This window comes from Chiloscyllium punctatum, chromosome 40 (assembly GCF_047496795.1).
Source record: "Chiloscyllium punctatum isolate Juve2018m chromosome 40, sChiPun1.3, whole genome shotgun sequence".
NCBI lineage: Eukaryota > Metazoa > Chordata > Chondrichthyes > Orectolobiformes > Hemiscylliidae > Chiloscyllium > Chiloscyllium punctatum.
This window is the reverse complement of record NC_092778.1, coordinates 64,727,982-64,750,180: the sequence shown is the minus strand read 5'-3', so window position 1 is coordinate 64,750,180 and position 22,199 is coordinate 64,727,982. Positions and strand designations below refer to the sequence as shown.

The window sequence follows — 22,199 nt, the reverse complement described above, 5'->3', positions numbered from 1 at the left end:
ATTTCTGGCATCATGCCATTATTTGGGAAGTTTGACTTGTTCGATCCTGCCCTCTAAGGCTGGGCCCAGTACGTGGAAACAATGCATTATTTTTTCTGGGCAAAAGACAATGGGACAGATGCAAAACAACAAGTAATTCTCCTGACAGCTTGTGGACCTGCAGCGTTTTTCATTATTTGAAGCCTAATTCTCCCTGAGGCACCAGATACTAAAATCTTTCAAGAGTTGATGGATTTAGTTGAAGAATATTATGACCCTAAGCCTACTCTAGTTCTGGGACGGTCTTGGTTTTACTCAGCAATTTGAGAACCAGGAAATCCATGTTGGATGTTTTAATGGATTAAGATGATTGGCGGAGGCATGTGACTTTGGTTTAACCCTGAAAGAGATGCTGAGAGACCATTGGTATATGGGTTAATGACTAATAATTTAACCATGTGAAAGCACCAACTAACTGAGGCCCAACTGAATGCCAAACAGGCACTACAATTGGCTTTGTCAGTGGAAAATGCGGGAATTGGAGCATGAGAGTTGCAGACTATTCCGATGGAAGTGGACACTCTCGCCAGGCTACCTGAGCTTGGGAAACACCACTTGAGTGAAGGCAATTGCATAACCTCACTCAAGACATATCCTGAATAGAGAGACTCTAGGTTAGTCCACAGCAAAACCCCAAAACAAAGCCAAGCCTGAGTCAAATGGTTAAAACATTCTTGAGGATCTGGGCTGGCAAGCCATTGTAGTTGATGCCAGTATGCGGACTTCAGACAGCACTTCAGGTGTGTTCTGTGGTGGAACTGGTCCTCCTGGGAGTAGATACGACGGAGGAATTGGGAATACGGGATGGCATTTTTGCAGAAGGTAGGGTGGGAAGAAGTGTAATACAGGTAGCTGTGGGAGTCGGTGGGTTTGTAAAAAAAATGTCAGTGTCAAATCAGTCATCATTAATGGAGATGGAGAGGAAGGGGAGAGAGGTGTCAGAGTTGGTCCAGGTGAATTTAAGGTCAAGGTGGAATGTGTTGGTGAAGTTGATGAATTGCTTAACCTCCTCGCAGGAGCACGAGGTGGCACCAATGCAATCATCAATGTTGCCGAGGAAGAGGTGGGGAGTGGTGCCGGTGTAACTATGGAAATGGAAGTCTTGGAGGAGGTAGAGGGCGTGGGTGGTGTCTTGAACGTATGTGGGGAGTTCCTGAACTAAGGGGGAATAGGACAGTGTTGAGGTAGGTAGAGGTGGGTTCGGAGGAGCATGCTGAGACAATGGGTCGGCCGGGTGGTCAGGCTTATGGATCTTGGGAAGTAAGTAGAACTGGGTGGTGCGGGCTTCCCAGACTATGACGTTGGAAGCTGTGGGTGGGTGATCTCCTGATGTGATGAGGTTCTGTATGGTTTGGTGATGGGGGGTGGCGTCATGGTGGAGGGGGCGGTAGGAGGAGGTGTCTTCGAGTTGGTATCTGGACTATCAATGGAGCAAAGACCACTTTGCATGTTGACCTGGGAGCAATTCCATGATTCTGCAAGGTCCATCCTGTGATATGTGTCTTATGGGCAACAGTAGATGCAGAAATAAAAAAGATGGAAAATGAAGGAATCATCGAACCTGTCCAGTTTGTGGAATAGGCAGCACCAGTCGTACTGACTGTGAAGCCCAACAGATCAGTTCACCTTTGTGGGGATTTTAAACAAATAGTAAACCTCTTTTCACAGTTGAATAAGTACCAATCCCTCTCATAGAGGATTTATACACCAAGCTGGCAGGGGCGCTGTCCTTCTCAAAGCTAGATATGAGCCATGCATACTTGCAATTGCAGTTAGATGTGGATGCCCAGGAGTGTGCTACAATTAATACCCATAAGTGTTTATACCAATAGACAAGACTGTCATTTGTGGTATTGTCAGCCTGTGCAATTTTTCAGCAGATGACGGAGAATATTTTACAAGGTCTACCCCAGATCACCATTTATCTAAATGATGTGCTAACAACAGGAAAGACCAATAAGGAGCACTTCGAGAGCTTAGACATTTCTCCCAGGCTGCTGTATACCTTAGAAGGGAAGAATGTGTGTTCCAGACACCCAAAGCGACTTACCTGGGCTACAAAGTCTATAAGACCGGGTTAAACCCATTGGAAGATAGTGAGGGCGATCAAAGGTGTCCCAGCTCCCATATCTGTACCGGAGCTCAGGTCTTTTCTTGGACTAGTGAATTATTATGAAAAGTTCATACATAACCTGGCCTCCATCTCGGCACCTTTTGCATCAACTGCTTAAAAAGGATCAGACTTTGAAATGGTCACATAGCTAAGCCATAGCTTTCAGGGGAAGTGAAGAAACAGCTATTATCCTAAGTGAGATCTGGTACTGACATGTGATGTCTCCCTGTACAGCATTGGGATGGCATCAGTTCATAGGCGTTCCTCTCCATTGGGCCCCCTAATAGCGTATTCATGCAGGACGTTGGCTAATGCAGAACATAAATTCTTCTAGATAGAAAAGGAAGATTTGGTGGTCATATGTGGAATCCGGAAGTTCCAACAATAACTTTACAGACATAAATTTGTCATTATAATGGTCAACAAACACCTGCTAGGTTTACTTAAAGAGGATAATGTAGTGCTGCCCATAGTATTAGAGCCCACCTCTGAATTCCGGCTGAAGCTAAGTGCTTATAATTACAAGTTGGAAGACAATCCAGGAGGCCAAGTAGCAAATGCAGATGCATTAAGCCACCTTCTGCTTGCAGACAAACCACTCATGATGCCACCAGTGGATGAGTCCATAGTGGTTTTAAATTTTCTGGAAACACTTTCAATTACAGCTGACAATATCAGTCTTTGGATGTAGAAAGATCTGATCCTGAAACAGCTGGTGGTGATAGGGGAAACAAAGGACCATCACAACCAGAACTGAAATATTTTTGGACCCAGAGAGACTGGATCACAGTAAAGGATAGCATATTATTATGAGGAGCAAACTTCCAAAATGAAGATGTTGGTGAGAAGTTATGTCTGCTGGCCAGGATTGGATGGAAACATAGCTGTGTTGGTGGGGCAGCGCCCAGAGTGCCAACAACGAGAAACATTGATGCCGGCAGCTTCTCCCATATTCGTGGGAATGGCCAGGTAAACCCTGAACTCAGTTACATGTTGTCTGCACGGGTACTTTCATGGGCTCAACATTCTTGGTCATTGTGGATGCCCGCTCAAAGTGGTGGGACGTACATAGAGTTCATTCATCAAGCACGGGGCCGACAATAGAAAAACTGCACGTATCGTGCAATACACAGACACCCAGAAGTGTTGGTCATAGATAACGGGCCATCAGTTACCAGCAGGCAATTTGAATATTTCTTAAAGTCAAATGGTATTTGACATAGGTCAGAAGGACAGCTCCACACCATCCATTATCCCATGGTCTGGCAGAAAGAGCAGTCCAAACTTTGGCAGGCTTAAAGAAACAGCCTACAGCTTCACTAGATACCAAACTGTCCTGTTACCTATTTGATTATAGGACCATCCCACAACTACAAGGATAGCTCCATTAGAATTGCTAATGGGAAGACGCCTTGACTCCGGGTTAAATCTCATCTTCCCAGACCTGGGGTGGAGGTGAAACGGCATCTGGAACACCAACGCCGGACACAAGACTCTACTCCCAGTTTACTTCTGGAAACAAAGTTTGGTGTAGGAACCATAGGAATGGCCTTGTTATGGATAAGAGACATGGGTGATGTGATATCAAGTCCAGTGACGTATAAAGTCTGGGTCGGTGTGATGGTCCTGATTAGGCATGTGGATCATATGAAAGCTGCAAACTCACAAACAGTGCAGTAGCAAAACAAGCTCAGCTCCTCAACAGCCTTTCTGACTGTTTTAGAACCCATGAGCTCTCCTCCTCCAAGTGTTGAAGAGACCCCAGAATCTGAGATGGACATGGTAGATGTTGCTGTCTCGATGCCTTTGCCACCTGAAGAAAAGACTGAATTTCTTCCGAGATGCTCTGAGCACAGAGGTGAGTTACTGTACGTTACGCATTGTCCGTATTAGAGGCAAAATTGAAGGAACCTGACCCAGTGCTAAAATGCTCTTTGATGCGAAGGGCACTGCTTGTCACTGGCCACTTGGATGTTTCTTTGCTTCCTGGTGGTGGAAACTGAATAAAGATTCATGCACCTTGTGTCTTTCACTGCATCTCACACCTGCACATACACATGGGTGCTGGGGAAAAAATAAGCACTACCGCAATTAGGCAGTAGTGTGGGGGTAATTTAAAACAGTGGCAGTGGCAGACAGCCTATTCAGTCTGACAGCTGGCTCTGAGGAACCGGATCAGTGTCAAGGACTCTCTGTGTAAATAAAGGGTGACTTGGTGATGGGATACCAGCCTCTGCAGAGTTATTTCAGTTTCCCTTCTGCAGTCCCTGTCTGCTACCACTCACTTCTCCCTGCCCCACACTCCAATGTATTGACTCCCAAGTCTGAGACGTATTTGTGACTCTATCTCTGTCTTCTCACTGACTCAGTTTGAATCGCATCTTTCTTTCTCCACCAGGCACCTCTGTAACACCTAGGAATGCTGCCAGCACACTGGGCAACAATGAAGATTGTAGAGGGGAGGATGTACTGCAGGAGACTGGAAGCTTTCTGTCTTGCCCCCATCTCCCTACACCTTTACAAGAGGCAATAGCTATCAGAAAACCAATTCAAGTCATTTTCTTCAACTGCACTTTACCAGACTGCAATGTCTACCAGACAGTAATTATATGATTACTTGTATGCTAAACAGTAAAACAGCTTCCAATCTCCTGAGCTAAATAATCTCCCAACCAATGGGTCAGAACTAAGCCTTTCAATCCTGTCACGTTCAGTCATGAATGGTAGTGAATAATTAAATAACTAACGGGGGTGGGGGCACCACAAATATCCACATCTTCAATGATGGAAGAGCCCAACACATCAGTGCAAAAGACAAGGCTGAAGCATTCGCAGTAATCTTCAGCCAGAAGTGCCAAGTGGATGATGCATCTCAGCCTCCTGTGGAGGTCCCAAGTACCACAGATGCCAGCTTTCAGGCAAAGTGATTAGCTCCAAATGATATCAAGAAACAACTGAAGAAAACTGCAAAGACTATGGGCCCTGGCAATGGTACTGAAGGCTTGGGCCTCAAAACTAGTCATGCCCCTAGTCAGGTTGTTCCAGCACTGTTACAACACTGGCATCTACCCAACATTGTGTAAATTTACCCAGTTATGCCCTGGACACAAAACCAAGGACAAATCCAACCAAGCAAATTGTGTCACCATAGTCTTACCAGACCATAGGGGCTGTTCTCATTCAGGAGAGAAGCAGCTAGTGCTGATTTAACCTGAGGTCCACCAGAGCACAGGTGAGGAAGGAGGTTGAGAAGGAGAGTCCTTCATGGTAACCTCAAACCAGGGATGGGAATTGAACCCACACTGTTAGTATTACATTACTCTGTAAACCAACATTCCAGCCAATGGAGCTAAACCAATTTCCCAATTCAACCAATTACCACATCATCAGCCTACACTCGTTGATCAGTGATGGAAGAGATCAGCAACAGTGCTATCAAGCAGCAGAAATCACCTGCTCACGATGTCCAGTTCAGGTTCCTCGGGTTCACTCAGCTCCTGACTTCATTACAGTCTTGGTGCAAACATGGACAAGAGTTGAATTCCAGAAGTAAGGTGAGAGTGACAGTCCTTGACATCAAGTCTACATTCAACAGAGTGTAACATCAGGGACCCCTAGAAAAACTGGAATCAATAGGAATCAGGGAAAAAACACTCCACTGGTTGGGTCATACTTTGCATTGATGAAGATGGTTGTGGTTGTCAGATGTCAATCATCTCAGTTCCAGAGGACACTTGGAGGAGATCCTCAGGGTAGTTCAAAACTGCTTCAGTTGCTTTATCAATGACCTTCCTTCCATCATAAAGTTAGAAGTGGGGATGTTTGCTGATGATTGCACGATGTTCAGCACTATTGATGATTCTTTAGGTACTGAAGCAATCCATGTCCATAAGCAAAAACACTTAGATACTATCCAGGCTTCAGCTGATAAGTGGCAAGTAACATGCATGCTGCACATGTGCCAGGCAATGACCATCTCCAAGAAGAGAAATGTTCTTGATGCTCAACATCATTACCGTTGCTGAATCCCTCAATATCAAAATCCTGGGGGTTACCATTGAGCAGAAACTAAAATGGGACCAGACATACTAATACAAGAGCAGGTGATTGTAATGTTTAATTTTTAACTTTGTTCCTTATTTCTTTCTACCTTGTTCTTGAGTTTTTGTACCTAGTTACCTGTGCCTAAGAAGGCACTATGTGTGGCAACAATGAAAACTTTTCACTGTCCTTTTGTACCAGTGTGTGTGATAATAAAGTCAAAATCTAAAGGTTGGAAGTTAGGAATTTTGTGATGCGTAACTCACATCAAATCGCCAAAGCTTGTTCACCATCTACAAGGCACAAGCCAGAAATATAGTAGAATACTCCCTACTTGCTTGATTGAGTACTTGAAACCATCCAGAACAAAGTAGCTGCTTGACTGGCCCCCATTCTCTCATTTCAACATTCACTCCCTCCACCATCAACACAAAATGGCAGAAGAGTGTACCTTCTACAAGAAACACTGCAGTAACTCCCCAAGGTTCCCCTGACTACACCTTTCAAACCTGCCACCACTATCAACTAGAAGGACAAGGGCAGTAGAGGCAATGGGTCCCTCTCCAAACACACACCATCCCGACTTGGAACTATTTCACTGTTTCTTCATTATCACCAAGTCAACAACTTGGAATTCCCTCCCTTACCGCACAGTGGGTATACCGATACCACATGGATTGGAGTGTTTCTAGAATGTAGCTCAACTCAAGGATTCTGAGTAATCCAAGATGGAGGACAGGAAAGATTTCTGGCTGTAACAGCTGCTCCTTTTTTGAGGTATTTTAGGTGCTGGAGGTGATTTCCTCGAATTCCAGGAGCTGCAATTACTGTTTTATATGCTATTGTATTGTTTTGGAACTTTGGGGGGGGGGGGGGGGGAGTCAAAACAACAGCTGGGTGGCACGGTGGCTCAGTGATTAGCACTGCTACCTCACAGCACCAGGGTTCCAGGTTTGATTCCAGCCTCGGGTGACTGTCTGTGTGGGTTTCCTACGGGTGCTCCTGTTTCCTCCCACAATCCAAAGATATGCAGGTTGGGTGAATTGACAATGCTAAATTGCCTGTAGTGCTAGGTGCATTAGTTAGGGGAATGGGTCTGGTGGGTTGCTCTTCAGAGGGTCAGTGTGGACCTGTTGGGCTGAAGGGCCTGTTTCCACACTGTAGGGAATCTAAAAAACAGCAGTTTTAAAAGGGAGAAGAACAGGCAAAAGAAGCACATGGTGAGGACAGTGCAGGAGAGAGAGAGAACCTGCACAGTTACTGTCTTTGCTGTTTTTGAATTAATGTATCTGCCAGAGGAAGTGGTGGAGGCTGGTACAATTGCAACATTTAAGAAGCATCTGGATGGGTATATAAATAGAAAGGGTTTGGAGGGATATGGGCCGGGTGCTGGCAGGTGGGACGAGATTGGGTTGGGATATCTGGTCGGCATGGACGGGTTGGACCAAAGGGTCTGTTTCCATGCTGTACATCTCTATGACCATCTTCTCAACAGCAATTTGGCATGAACAAGAAATCTGGAGCAGTCAGTAATGCTCACATCCCATGAACCAATAATAACAGGGAAGAGATAAAACAGAATTGAATCTGAAATTGAACCAGACATTGACTGTAATAACCTATTCCTGTTGTAGTGAATGAGATGGAAATAATTCTTCCTCAGCACTAATACTCCAAATACAACTGATTTCAGCATAAATCACCTGGAAGCATAAGTCCAATTAAAATTCCTCAAATCAATTGACTGTCCATTCTGGGTCACATCGTAGTGAAAGCTGAGGGAGCAGTTGTGTGAAGCATTCATGGCCATGAGGGAGTCAATCATGACTGGTCAGGATAGGCTGGTGGAGAGTGGGGTTTAAATTGTCCAAACCACTGATATCCCACCATTCTCCTGCTTCTCCCCTACCCCCACCCCACCATCTCTAATTGGGTGGCAGATGCATCTTCCATAAGACCACAAGATTGACATTGGGGAGAGGGGTGGGGCATCTGGAGGCTACCCAGAAGGTTCCAGCTCTAAAGCCTGAAGATCTCCTTGGTGATCATTCTCAGGGTGATCATTCCTGTTGGTCATTTCTCCCAGATTTCAGATATTTAAATAGAAACAATCCAGCAAGGCAGGAAAACGGCACTAAAACATTGGGCGAGCCAGTACAGAGCCGGTGGGCTGGACAGCTTCCTTCCGTGGTATAATAATTCTGGGATAATGGGCCTGCGGTCTCAGATCCTCATAGCACCTGTAAGTATGCATCAAACTTTGTCATTGCATTTGCTAGAAAAATGGAAGAGAGTGTAAATATATTTAGGTCCAGGTTGTACGTTTGCTCTCTGAGCTGGTAAGTTTGTTCTCACACATTTCGTCACCATGCTAGGTAATATCATCAGAGAGCTTTAGGTCATTGTGAGGAATTGACTGGGTCACTGGGAGGCAGTGGTTGTTAGCTGAATAATTGTGCCCTTTGTAACACATGTCTTTGTAAGTGTTTTGTTAAAACTATGTGTGGTCTCTGGATTGTGATTGTATCTGATCACTTGTCACTCCTTTGTGATTCTGGATTAGTGGTGCTGGAAGAGCACAGCAGTTCAGGCAGCATCCAAGGAGCTTCGAAATCGACGTTTCGGGCAAAAGCCCTTCAGGATGCTGCCTGAACTGCTGTGCTCTTCCAGCACCACTAATCCAGAATCTGGTTTCCAGCATCTGCAGTCATTGTTTTTACTCCTTTGTGATGTCAGGAACAACTTGTAGGGGGAGGGGGAGATAGTGTCCACTCCCCTCTCTCTTAAGTATGGCCTCAATGTAGAGAAACATTCACAGCAAAGCCCTCTCTTTATCTTTCGCTCTGTCTTATTTAGGAACCTTGCAGGGACCCTGTCTGGTGGAGATATATTTTAAATTAACAGTAGGATTGCAGATTCAGCTGACTGGAAAAAGTTGTCTTTTTCAGTTACTCAACCAACAACAGTCAAACCAGCTCCCAAACTGCTTTCCCAAAGGGCAGGGCTGGTTAATGATTAGCTTTTAAGTAAATACACTAATGTTTCGGCTTAGCTTGGGAGAGCTGAAAGAAGAGGATTGAGTTACCTGGCTTAGAGAGGGGTGTTGGCTGTGTCCACCGTACTCCCACTCTGCTCAGAAGTGATCTCGGCGCTCACTGCGAGCGAGAGGGTCTTCACCTCGGTGGTGTTGGAGGTTTGGTGCCCGCTGGACCTGGACCTGGACCTGCGGGACAACCTGCGGAAGCTGCTGGAGATGCGGCTGGACCAGCGGTGCAGGAAGCCCATCCTGTCCTTCAGGCCCACGTCGTCCTCCAGCTGCTGCTCGGGCACCTCGATGTTGCCCGTGTACCAGAAGATCCACCAGACCAAGCTCAGGAAGATGACGATGGAGCCGGCGTAGATCAGGAAGTCGTAGAAGAAGATGTTGGCGAAGACGCCGATGAGCAACACCGTGAGCCCCACCGCGTCAAAAGCCACCGCCAGCCAGAAAGCGCAGGCACAGCGCCCCAGGGCAGCGTGCAGTAACGCCATCGCGCCCCCTTCCCCTTCCCTGACACTGTCCAGGGGCAAGGCACTGCCCAGCTCCGCCCGCACTCACCTGGGCTCCCTGTACCTGGCACACGTCAGCCCTGGAGGCGGGCTCCACCTGTCTCTGTCCCTCCCACAGCCAGGCTCTCCTCACCCAACCTGCTCACACATTTCATGACACCCTCGCTCCTCCAAGCGGGGGGTGCTGAGACTTGAAGGTAAGCCTCCTGGCTCACAGGTAGGGGCATTACCCCATCAGCCCCTCCTTGTAACCTGACACCAGCACAGAGAACGCTGGGGACACGAGGAACTTGAAACGTAACACAAAACAAAGTTAAAAATCGCACAACAACAGGTTATAGTCCAACAGGTTTAAGTGGAAGCACCAGCTTTTGGAGCACCGCTCCTTCACCAGGTCATGGTTTGGAGATACCGGTGTTGGACTGGGTTGTACAAAGTTAAAAATCATATAACACCAGGTTATAGTCCAACAGGTTTAATTGGAAGCTCCTGGAGGGGGCTCCCCCCTGTCCCGGTCCCTTTTGCCCAACGTTGATTTCGAAGCTATTTGGATGCTGCCTGAACTGCTGTGCTCTTCCAGCACCACTAATCCAGAATCTGGTTTCCAGCATCTGCAGTCATTGTTTTTAACCTCTGTCTCTTCCACAGCCAGGCCCTCCGAACCCAACCTGCTCTCAGATTTCATTACACCCTCCCTTCATCAGTTAGATATGGAGTGCACAATTGTAGCCACCTGATGAAGGAGCAGCGCTCCGAAAGTTAGTGCTTCCAATTAAACTTGTTGGACTATAAACTGGTGTTGTGTGATTTTTAACTTTGTCCACCGCAGTCGAACACCAGCATCTCCAAATCATACGCAAAACAAGATATTGCTGGGGAAACTCAACGGGCTGGCAGCATTCGTGTAGAGAAAGCAGAGTTCTGAAGGGGGGGTCATTGGACGTGAAACGTTAAACACGTGATGAGTTTCCCCAGCAATGTCTTGTTTGTGTAACATTTCATGTCCCCAATCACCTGCTGAGTTTCTCCTGTAATTTCTGTTGTTAACATTTCCAGCGTCTTTGTTTAGTTATTTCTGTTTTCGCCGCCTCCTTTCCAGCGCCGTGTTTTTGCTTTGAAAACACTGAAATCAACCCAAAAGGAATTCCGTGGAGAGAAAACAAGAGTTTTCGTTTCGAGTCCAGTGACCTTTCTTCAAGCGTGTAAAAGTGTTAAAGCTGGGTTCTTCTGCACAGGTACTGCCAGACCTGCTGAGTTTTTCCAGTCATTTCTGTTTTTGTTTCGGATCTCCAGTTCTTTGTGACGCAATTCAATTCTAATCTCGTTGTCTCCTCAAACCAGAATTGATAGCAAATAAATGAATTTCCATCAAGGATTGGACCCAGTTTGACGAGCTCTTCCATTGAATGAGCTGCTTTTTTTTCCCCCTCACGTGACTGGGTTTTCACTCGAATTACAAATCGAAATGTTTTTCCTACTCAGTTTACTGAAAGTTACGGATTTGTTGATGGATTGTGCAGACTGACTGTTAGCTCCCAATTGCGCCGGTCAGACAACACTTAGCGTTCGTGTGAAATTCTGAGGGTTTTTTTTCAGTGTAAGATTAGCAAGTATTTGACCTGAAATCGAATAAAGGCAAATTGGGTAAAATTTGACAGGATCCAGTTTGCATGCTGCCTGTTCGTACTCTGAGCATTGAACGCTGCCTTCACACACACACACACACACACACAGCTGAATAAAGTTAAAAAGCACATAACACCAGGTTACTGTGAAACAGCAAAGATCAGGTCATGCAAGTAATTTCAATGTCTCCAACTCTCTGAACTGTAACATGAGAAAAGAAACGCCTCTTATTTAACTGATCGCAATCTAGCTACAAAACTACCTTTACACATCCAGGTCCAATACCACTCCTTCAGTTTGGAACAACTAACACTGCTTTCTCTTTCTACAGATGCAGCCAGACCTGCCGAGTTTTTTCCAGCACTTTATGTTTTGATTTCAGATTTGCAGCATCCACAAAACTTTGCTTTTGTTGTATATTCTCCTGGTCCATCCAGATATCCAATCCTCTGCCTGTGCTACACTGACGATTATCTAGCATTGACGTTCACAATTGTTACACAGGGAGGCCATTCTGCCCATGGACCCTGCTCTCCCATTCAGTCCTATCAAGGCTGAATTAATTGTCACCTCAAATCCCACACGTGCCAACCCCTGATAACTTTCACACCCTTCCTCAATGTTATAGGATTAACTCAACAAATTGATAGAAGATTTCAGGAGAACACTTAATGAACAGGTGATGTCAGGGGTAGCACCGTGGCTCAGTGGTTAGCACTGCTGCCTCACAGCACCAGGGACACACATTTGATTCCATCCTCAGGTGACTGTCCATGTGGAGTTTGCACGTTCTCCCCAGATCTATGTGGGTTTCCTCTGGGTGCTCCAGTTTCCTCTCATAGTCCAAACAATGTGCAGGTGAGGTGGATTGGCCATGTTAAATTGCCCACGATGTCCAGGGATGCGCAGGCTATGTGGATTAGCTATGGGAAATGCATGGTTACAGGGCTAGGGTAGGGGTTGGATCTAGATAGCAGGCTCTTCAGAGGTTTGGTGTGGACTCAATGGGCTGAATGGCCTGTTTCCATACTGGAGGGATTCTATGATTCTTCTTTGAAGTAGAAACTTGGGATCTTGCATGGTCAGCTTGAGAGAATGAGCAGGCAAGGTGGATTGACCATGGGAAATGTAGGGTTACAGGGATGGGGTGGGTTTCGGTGGGATGTTCTTTGGAGAGTCAATGTGGTCTGCTTCCACACTGTGAGGATTCTATGATTTCATATACACCTGCAGAGGGGAAGCCTTAATACTGACAGTTAAAGATCACTCTGCTGGATTACAGAGCACCTTCAAGCTTAGATTACAGCATACCATTACAATCCCCATATTTCAATATCCAGTGTCCCATATTCACTTATTTCTCAAAGTCTTTCAGAGGCATTAATTGTTCTTTTGCCCCAACCCTCTGATTGTATTCTTTTCTCTATACACCTGTAGTTCACACCTACTTTCCTGGCTTTGCTTATTATTGAATATATGACTAAAACTTTAACCCTTCACTAACTTAACCCCTTCACTTCTCAAGAATAGTCCAACAGGTTTATTTGGAAGCCACCCGCTGATGGAGCAGCACTCCAAAAGCGAATGCTTCCAAATAAACCTGTTGGACTATAACCTGGTGTTGTGTGATTTTTAATTTTGTACACCCTACTCCAAAACTGGCACCTCCAAATCATGACTTCCCAAGAATGTCAGCTTGCAATGAATTGGGTGTTCTCTGCAGAGAGTATGGTGCTGGAAAAGCACAACAGGTCAGGCAGCATCCAAGGAGCAGGAGAATCGACGTTTTGAGTGAAGGGCTTTTGCCCGAAACATCAATTCTCCTGCTCCTTGGATGCTGCCTGACCAGCTGTGCTTTTCCAACACCACACTCTCGACTCTAATGTCCAGCATTTGCAGTCCTCACTTTCATCCTCGGTGGATATATCTAGATACCTAATACTATGTTGTATTAGATTTTGCAAATGATTTCAGCAACTTCACAAATTCAACAATGATATCACACAGTTTACATGGAACACAGCTTGTGATCAACTATTCCCCTGAAGTTTGTTTAGATTGTTTACATGGGAAAAGAAAAATGAACAATCCTGAGTAAGAAAGCTGATTTCAGTGTGGCAAGAATGAATGTGTCAAATAGATTGGAGCCAAAAGTGCAGGAAAAATAGTTAACAGTTGGGGTACAGTCAGGTATATTTCTTCGAAAGGGAAGGCATATAGCGTGTAGATGTTTATTGTTAGGGGGAATTGAGTTTCGGAGCCACGAGGTTATGCTTCAGCTGTACAAGACACTAGTAGGGCTGCACCTGGAGTATTGTGTACAGTTGTAGTCCCCACATTATAGGAAGGATGTGGAAGCTTTGGAAAGGGTTCAGAGGAGATGTGGTGGGATGTGGAAGGAAGGTCTTATGAGGAAAGGCTGAGGGAACTGAGGCTGTTTTTGTTAGAGAGAAGGAGGTTGAGAATTGACTCATTCGAGACATATAAGATAATCTGAGGGTTAGACAGGGTGGACAATGAGAGCCCTTTTTCCTCAAATGATGAAGGCTAAGATGAGGGGACATCGGTTTAAATTGAGGGGTGAAGGATTTAGGACAGATATCAGGGGTAGCTTCTTTACTCAGGGTAATACGGGAATGCCTGCAACTGTAGTAGACTCGTCGACGTTAAGGGCAGTTAAATGGCCATTGGACATACATCTGTTTGATAGTGGAATGGTGTAGGTTAAGTGGACATCAGATTAATTTCACAGGTCAGCGCAACATTGAGGGCCGAAGGGCCTGTACTGCACTGTAACGTTCGATTTTCTATGAAAGGTGGACTAAATAAATCCATAGCCTCCCTGGAATACAAAAGAGCTGGACATTATGATGAAAAGGACAAAGTGTGCTTACGATAGATTACTTGTAGAAAATATAATTAAAAACTAGGATGAATACTGAAGGTTCAAAGGGATAGTGGGATAAAAAATAAGAGAAGCAAAGAGGCAGCATGAAAAAAGACTGGCAGCTAATCGAAAAGGGAATCTTTAAGTATTCCTTTAGTAAAACTTTAAGTAAGAGAACAGTAGAAAGAGGTCGGGCTGATTATGGACCAAAAAAAGAGGATTTACTCATGGAGTCAGAGGGCACGGCTGAAATACAAGTGCATTGCACCTGTCTTTACCAAGGAGGAAAACACTACACAGGCCATTGTGATAGAGGAGAACATTCAACCAGAAAAGGACTGAAAACTGATGAGGGAATATTGGATAGTGTATCTGTACCTAAAGTTGACAAGGTACTGAGGTCAGAGATGTACGAAAGGATACTGAGGGAAGTGAGAATGGCAACTTGCAAAGGCACTGACTATAGCTAAAGCTTTAACCCTTCAATGCGCGTCTTTCCTTAAAAATATTCATGATCTCGACCTTGGTGTAAAAGGATACAATTTCAAAATTTGTGAATATTACAAAATTTAAAGCATTGTAAACTTTGGGAACGATGTGTTGAACTTCAAAAGGTCATGGACAAGTTGTTAGAATGGGCAGAGAGGTGACAGATGAAGTTCAATGCTGAGTAACGTGAGGTGATCCATTTTGGTAGGAAGAACATAGAGAGATAATATAACATAAAGGGTACATTCCTAAAGGTGGTGCAGTGACAAAGGGGTCTGGGTGTATATATGCAAGAATCATTAAAGGTGGTAGGATCAATGAGAAAAATGGTTCGTTAAACATACAATATCCTTGATTTTATTAATAAAGGCCTGGAGTACAAAAGAAAGGAGCGTATACTGAATTTATATAAAACGTTAGTTTGGCCTCAGTTGAGGTATTGCATTCAGCTCTAGGTGTTGCACTCTTGGAAGGCAGCGAAGGCATTGGGGGAGAGTGAACAGAAGTTAATAAGAATGATTTCAGGGTGAGAAATTTCACTTATACAAATAGTTGGAGAATCTGGGACTGTTCTCTTTGGAGAAGAGCAGACTGAGAGCAAATATCTCTCAGTCTGTTCTCCACCCCAGAGGCTCCCTGCCTCATTCCTGATGAAGGGCTTTTGCCCGAAACATCGATTTTCCTGCTCCTCAGATGCTGCCTGACCTGCTGTGCTTTTCCAGCACCACTCTAATCTAGACCCTTATCTCCAGCATCTGCAGTCCTCACTTTCACCTGAGAGCAGAAACGATTGAAGTTTATAAAGTCATGAGCAATATGGACAGAGTCAATAGGAAGAAAATGCTCTCACTCATGAAAGAACATAGAACAATACAGTACGGGATCAGGCCCTTCAACCCACTATGTCTTGGCCAACCATGATGCCATTCCAAACTAATGCCATCTGCCTGCACATGGTCTGGTTATCTATGTGTCTGTCTAAATGCCTCTTAAACATTGCTAATGTATCTGCTTCTACCAACTTCCCTGGCAGCACATTCCAGGCATCTACCACTCTATGTGTAAAAACACTTTCCTTTATATCTCTATTAAACTTTCCCCTCCCACCGTGAACCTAATGCCCACTAGGATTTGACATTTCCATCCTGGGAAAAAGACTCAAACTATCCACACTATCTTTACCTCTCTAATGATTTTATGTACTTCTATCAGGTTGTCCCTCAGTCTCTGATGCTCTAACGAAAACTATCCAAGTTCGTCGAACTTCCCCTTATTGCTAACACACTCCAATCCAGGCAGCATCCAAGTAAACCTTTTTGGCACCCTCTCCGAAGCTTCCACATTCTTCCTATAGTGTGGGCACCAGAACTGCACATAATACTTTAAATGCAGCCAAACTAAAGTCTTACACCACTGCAACATGACTTGCCAACTTTCATACTCAATGGCCCAACCCATGAAGGCTATGAATGTCATACACCTTCTTTACCACTTTAACTACTGGTGTTGCCACTTTCAGGAAGCTATGAACTTGGACCCCAATATCCCTCTGTACATCAATGCTCCTAAGTGTCCTGCCCTTAACTGTGTATTTTCCTTTTACATTTGACCTCCCAAATGCATCACATCACACTTGTCTAGATTAAGGTCATTCTGCCTTTTCTCTGCCAATTTTCCAACTGTCCAAGATCCTGCTGTATTCTTTGTCAAGCTTGCTTACTATCTACAACTTCACCAATTTTCATGTCATCTGCAAACTTACTAATTAGACCACACACATTTTCATCCAAATCCTTTATATATATTACAAACAACAGAGGTCCCAGCACTGAATCTGGCAGAACACTGGTCACAGACCTCCAATCAGAAAAGCACACCTCCACAACTACTCTGTCTCCTATGATATCTTTATTCAATTTGCCAAGTTCGCATAGATCCCATGTGACTTAATCTTCTGGTCTAGCCTACCATGAGAGACCTTGTCAGTTGAGGATGAGAACATGTATATTTAAAGTAATTAGTAAAAGAAGTGAAAGTGATACATGGATAAGCATTTTCATGTAGCACGTGGTTAGGGTGTGAAATACACGGCCTGAGAGTATGGTGGAGGTAGGTTCAGTTGAGGCATTTAATGGGAATTTAGATGGCTAATTGAGAAGGAAAAATAAGCAGAGTTACAGATAGTGCCACTCTTCTGTCCACTGAGATGTTCATCTGGAGAATTGGTGTGGACATGATGGGCTGAACTGCCTCCTTCTGCACCATGACAATTCAGTGATCCTGTATCTGTGAAACTGATACTCAGCCTCATGGATTGTGACTTAATACAAGCAGACTGAGTCAAGGTGTTTTAACCTGCTGTCTCTTAGTCAATATTGTCTTCTCTTCATTAGTCTATTACACTTAGAGTTGCCATATTTCTAATCATGGCATGATGACAGTCACTTGATGTTTTCATGTCTCTTGTCACTTCGAATTACTATCAGAAAAAAAGAACAGCATTGAGAACTGCAATACAGATGCTGTTTAAAGCATCGCTTCAAATTGAATTTTTAAAAACTATACAATGTAGCAAAGGTAAGTTAGTTAAGAGGATTGGACAAACTGAACATAACTAACAAATAACAAAAAGTAAGAAAATCAACAATGAGGATAATCTAGCAGATTTTCTTTCAATATATACAAAGAGGGGCCAAAATGAACATTGGAAAATGAAGCTAGGGAAATAGGAAGCTGAGAAATGGCAGAACAGTTAAATAAATGCTTTACATCAGTCTTCACAATAGAATTCTGAAATTACAAAGTAATCAAGGTGCTAATGGAGGGGTGGGTAGGGAGGAAATTAATACAGAACTATCACAAGAGAAAGCAATACTAAAGAAACTAATGGGGGCCAAAGGTTGACAAGTCCCCTGGACCTGACCGGTCGCATCCTAGGATACTAAAGGAAGTAACTAATTAGCTATGGAGATTGTGGATGCACTAGTAATAATCTTCCAATAATTTTGAGATTTTGAAAATGTCCCAAAGGATTGGTAAACTGCCAATGTAACGCCCTTTCTCAAAAAGAGAGACAGAAAACAGTTAACTATAGGCCAGTTAAGTTAACCTCGGTCATTGAGAAAAATGTTAAGAGTCTAATATATGCTGCAGACCCCACCTGCTCCCCCTCCATGGACACTCTGTACACATAACCACCAAAGGGGAGTAGATAGTTGGGTGTTACCACTCCCTCCAGCACCTGCTGCCTAGACCTGTTCAAGTTTACGTTAGCCAGGCACAGGCCCATGGGAGGTCCTCCCCTCCACACAGTGTGGAACCCTTCCTAACTAAAATGAGTGCATTCTCAAAGAAAAGCAGAAAATACTGGAGAAATCCAGCAGTCTGGCAGCATCTGTAGAGAGAGAAAAATAGAATTAATGAGTTGTTCTGAGGTCATATAGGAGTCTCTTCACAAATGCTGCTCAAACTCCTGAGTTTCTCCAGCATTTCTAGCACCCACAATATTTTGCTGGTGATCTCATTGAAACGCACAAGATCCCAAGATGACTTGATGGAGTGGATAATGCAAGTTTCCTCTTGTAGGGGAAGATTAGAACTAGCAGAAACCATTTAAGAATAAAAAGACAGTGAGTAGAATTGTTCTCTCTCCAAAGGTTGTCAATCTGTGGAATTTCCTTCCCCCAGAAAGTAGTGGAGTTTGGGTCACCTAAGGCAGAGTTGGGTAAGTTTTTGATAAGTAGGCCAGAGAAGATTAAGGGGTTGGGTTTGAGACACCATCCAGATCTTATTGAATGACAGGGCAGGCTCAAACAGCCAAACAGCCTACTCATACCCCCAAGTACTTGCACATTTTCAGCAGATCTGCTAAAAACAATTAAATATTTTGCTCTTTAAAGAATTACAAATACAATGTTAAAAGATTAATATTTAATATTCAAACACAATAACATGACAATGTTCAATGCATGATGATCTGTCAAGCATTTTCTATATTTGAGTAACATTTGTTGGTGTATTTTCACAAAGAATTTATTAGATTAGATTCCCTACAGTGTGGAAACAGGCCCTTCAGCCCAACAAGTCCACACAGACCCTCCGAAGGTGTACCCACCCAGACCCATTTTCCTCTGACTAATGCACCTAACACTACAGGCAATTTCCCATGGCCAATTCACCTGACCAGCACATCTTTAGACAGTGGGAGGAAACCGGAGCACCCAGAGTTAACCCACGCAGACACAGGGAGAATGGCAAACTCCACACAGACAGTCGTCCGAGGCTGGAATCAAACCTGGGACCCTGGTGCTGTGAGGCAGCAGTGCTAACCACTGAGTCACCCTTATTCTTAAATTTAAGATTAAATTCTTAATAAAAATGTTACCACACTACCAACTGTTAATGACTTTATTAAAGTTTCAGTTTTACAGTCCTCTTTAATTGTAATTAGGTGTTTAACTAACTTAATTTCTACACTAGGTAGCTTGCTTTGTTACTTCAAAATGCAAAGTTTAATAACCTTTATAAAAACTTAAAGAACTGCAGCTGTAAGTCAGAAACAAAAGCAGAAATTGCTGGAAAAGCTCAGCAGGTCTGACGGCACCTGTGCAGAGAAATCAGAGTTAACGGTTCTGAGGAAGGGTTACTGGGCCTGAAACGTTAACTCAGATTTCTCTTCACAGGTGCTACCAGACTTGTTGAGCTTTTCCAGCAACTCTGTTAATAAACTTCATGTCAATTAAGTAAAAAAAAATATATTCTATGAACCAAACTCTGTGAATAAAGTGATATTGCATGCTGTATGAGAAACAGCAAAAACGTGACTGAGTACCTGGGAGTGATACAAGTTAGTGATTATGTAAGAGAATGAGAAAATGAAGTTTAACTTGGATTCTTTAATTTAATCTGGATAAATCTAAAGTATTGCATTTTGGAAGAACAAACATGGGTAGGTCTTATTCAATTAAAAGTAGGGTAATGAGAACAGAGACACCTAGGGTTTCAGGTACATAATTCTTTGAAATTTGGACCACATACAGACAGGGTGATTAAGAAGGCATTTAGCACACTTGCCTTCATTGCCTTTGAATATAGGAGTTGGGGCACTATGTTTAGGTTGTGCAGGACATTGGTGAGGCCTCTTCTGAAATACTGTGACCAGTTCTGGTCACTGTTACAGAAAGGATATTATTAATATGGAGAGAGGTCAGAAGAGATTTACAAGGATGTTGAAGGAAATTGAGGGTTTGAGTTAAGGGGAGAGACTTGATAAGCTGGGATGTTTTTCACTGGAATATTGTAGGTTGAGGGGTGACCTTACAGTGGTTTATAAAATCATGACGGTATAGATAAGATGAATGGCCAGTGTATTTTCATTAGGGTGGGAGATTTCAAGATTAGATGTGAGCATAAGAGGTACAGTTAGTAAGTTTGCAGATGACCCCAAAATTGGAGGTGTAGTGGACAACGAAGAAGGTTACCTCAGATTACAACAGGATCTGGACCAGATGGGCCAATGGGCTGAGAAGTGGCAGATGGAGTTTAATTCAGATAAATGAGAGGTGCCACATTTTGGGAAAGCAAATCTTAGCAGGACCTACACACTTAATGGGAGTGTTGCTGAACAAAGAGATCTTGGAGTGCAGGTTCATAACTCCTTGAAAGTGGAGTCGCAGGTAGATAGGATAGTGAAGAAGGCTTTTGGTATGCTTTTTTTTATTGGTCAGAGTATTGTATACAGGAGTTGGGAGGTCATGTTGCAGCTGTACAGGACATTGGTTAGGCCATGTTGGAATACTGCGTGCAATTTTGGTCTCCTTCATATTGGAAAGATGTTGTGAAACTTGAAAGGGTTCAGAAAAGATTTACAAGGACGTTGCCAGGGTTGGAGGATTTTAGCTATAGGGAGAGGCTGAACAAGCTGGGGCTGTTTTCCCTGGAATGTTGGAGGTTATGGGGTGACCTTATAGAGGTTTACAAAATCATGAGGGGCATAGATAGATAAATAGACTCCCTGGGGTCAGGGAGTCCAGAACTAGATGACATAGGTTTAGGTTGAGAGGGGAAAGATATAAAAGGTACCTAAGGGGCAACTTTTTTACACAGAGGGTGGTACGTGTATGGAATGAGCTGCCAGAGGAAGTGGTGGAGGCTGGTACAATTGCAACATTTAATAGGCATTTGGATGGGTATATGAATAGGAAGGGTTTGGAGGGGTATGGGCGATGCTGGCAGGTGGGACTAGATTGGGTTGGGATATCTGGTCAGCATGGATGGGTTGGACCGAAGGGTCTGTTTCCATGCTGCACATCTTTATGACTCTAAGACTAGGGTCTCATTTTTTTTGAGGTGAGAGGAGAAAAATTTTAAAAAAGACATTAGGAGCAATTTGTTTACACAGAGTGGTTAGTGTGTGGAATGAATTTCCAGAGAAGTGGTGGATGCGGGTACAGTTACAATGTTTAAAGGACATTTAGATAAGTACATAAAAAGAAAAGGTTTGGAGGGATATGGGCCAGGAGCAGGCAGGTGGGACTAGTTTAGTTTGGGGATATGGTTGGCATGGACTGGTTGGACCAAAGGGTTTGTTTCAGTGTTGTCGGACTCTACAATTCTAAAATGTGATTTAAACATTGTCTTAATTTTTATCCTAAACTATTCTTTTGATTCTCCTGCAGCCAAAATCTATCTTCTCTCACATCTGAGACTGAAATAGTAAGGATTGGACATTTGTATAAATGAAATCATGACTGGGATACAAGAACATTTGGTGCTGTACTTCAGATTGATCTCAAAAAGAAAGTAAACTTAGAAGAGGTGCTCTTAAATGTTCTTGGGTTGTTACTTTCACGCGAGTCAAATACAAATCAGGAAGCAAGGCTGGACTGAAATCAAGAACTGAGCTGTGATATTTGCCTTGTTGCTGATAGAAGTGTATTAAATCCCTCCATCATGTTTATCAGCTAGGCACCCACATCATAACAGTACAAAAAGAATAGTGATGAGTTACAGCACGGAACCAGACCCTTCAGTCCAACCAGTCTATGCTGAACATAATTCTAAACTAAACTAGTCCCTCCTGCCTGCTCCTGGCCCATATCTCTCCAAACATTTCCTATTCATGTAATTATCCAAATATATTTAAAACATTATAACTGTACCCACATCCACCATTTCCTGAGCAAGTTCATTCTACATGCGAACCACTCATAACTGATAACATTTTCTTGAGCCCCCTATACATAGTAACTGAACAAATGGTAACCTGAAGATGCACATATATTTTCTAAACCTAGAGAAATAGGACTATAACTTGCACCCTATCTCTTATTTGAATTTTGTGCCTACTTACAAAGTATGGAACTGGATTGGGTGTGATGGACATGTCATGGGGATAAAACTTATTATAAGAAATAACTTAAATTTTGGTCCAAATGGAAGGATGATACCATTCAT

General features: G+C 43.6%; 1 protein-coding gene and 2 long non-coding RNA genes across 7 annotated transcripts in view; 2 read left to right on the top strand and 1 right to left on the bottom strand.

Annotated features, from left to right (window-relative positions):
- Positions 1 to 6,423, top strand: part of LOC140464709 (uncharacterized) — a 41,241-nt gene extending 34,818 nt beyond the window's left edge. For 2 of the 3 annotated variants that reach the window (XR_011954965.1, XR_011954964.1), the window contains exon 3: positions 4,551 to 6,423. This is a non-coding gene — a long non-coding RNA (uncharacterized lncRNA). Of the gene's footprint in view, positions 1 to 3,875; positions 4,011 to 4,550 lie in introns of all 3 variants that reach the window. The other variant, XR_011954966.1, reaches the window with a different exon arrangement.
- The window catches only part of LOC140464708 (transmembrane protein 238), a 41,211-nt gene extending 31,228 nt beyond the window's left edge, over positions 1 to 9,983 (bottom strand). For 2 of the 3 annotated variants that reach the window (XM_072560150.1, XM_072560149.1), the window contains exon 1: positions 9,279 to 9,983. In XM_072560150.1, the coding sequence (XP_072416251.1) occupies positions 9,284 to 9,724 (441 nt within the window). In that variant the 5' untranslated portion in view covers positions 9,725 to 9,983 and the 3' untranslated portion in view covers positions 9,279 to 9,283. The remainder of the gene's footprint in view (positions 1 to 9,278) is intronic. The other variant, XM_072560148.1, reaches the window with a different exon arrangement.
- Positions 9,507 to 21,554, top strand: LOC140464711 (uncharacterized). Its single transcript, XR_011954967.1, has 3 exons — positions 9,507 to 9,644; positions 10,842 to 10,977; positions 21,422 to 21,554. It is a non-coding gene; the product is annotated as an uncharacterized lncRNA (long non-coding RNA).
- The last annotated feature ends 645 nt before the right edge of the window (positions 21,555 to 22,199 follow it).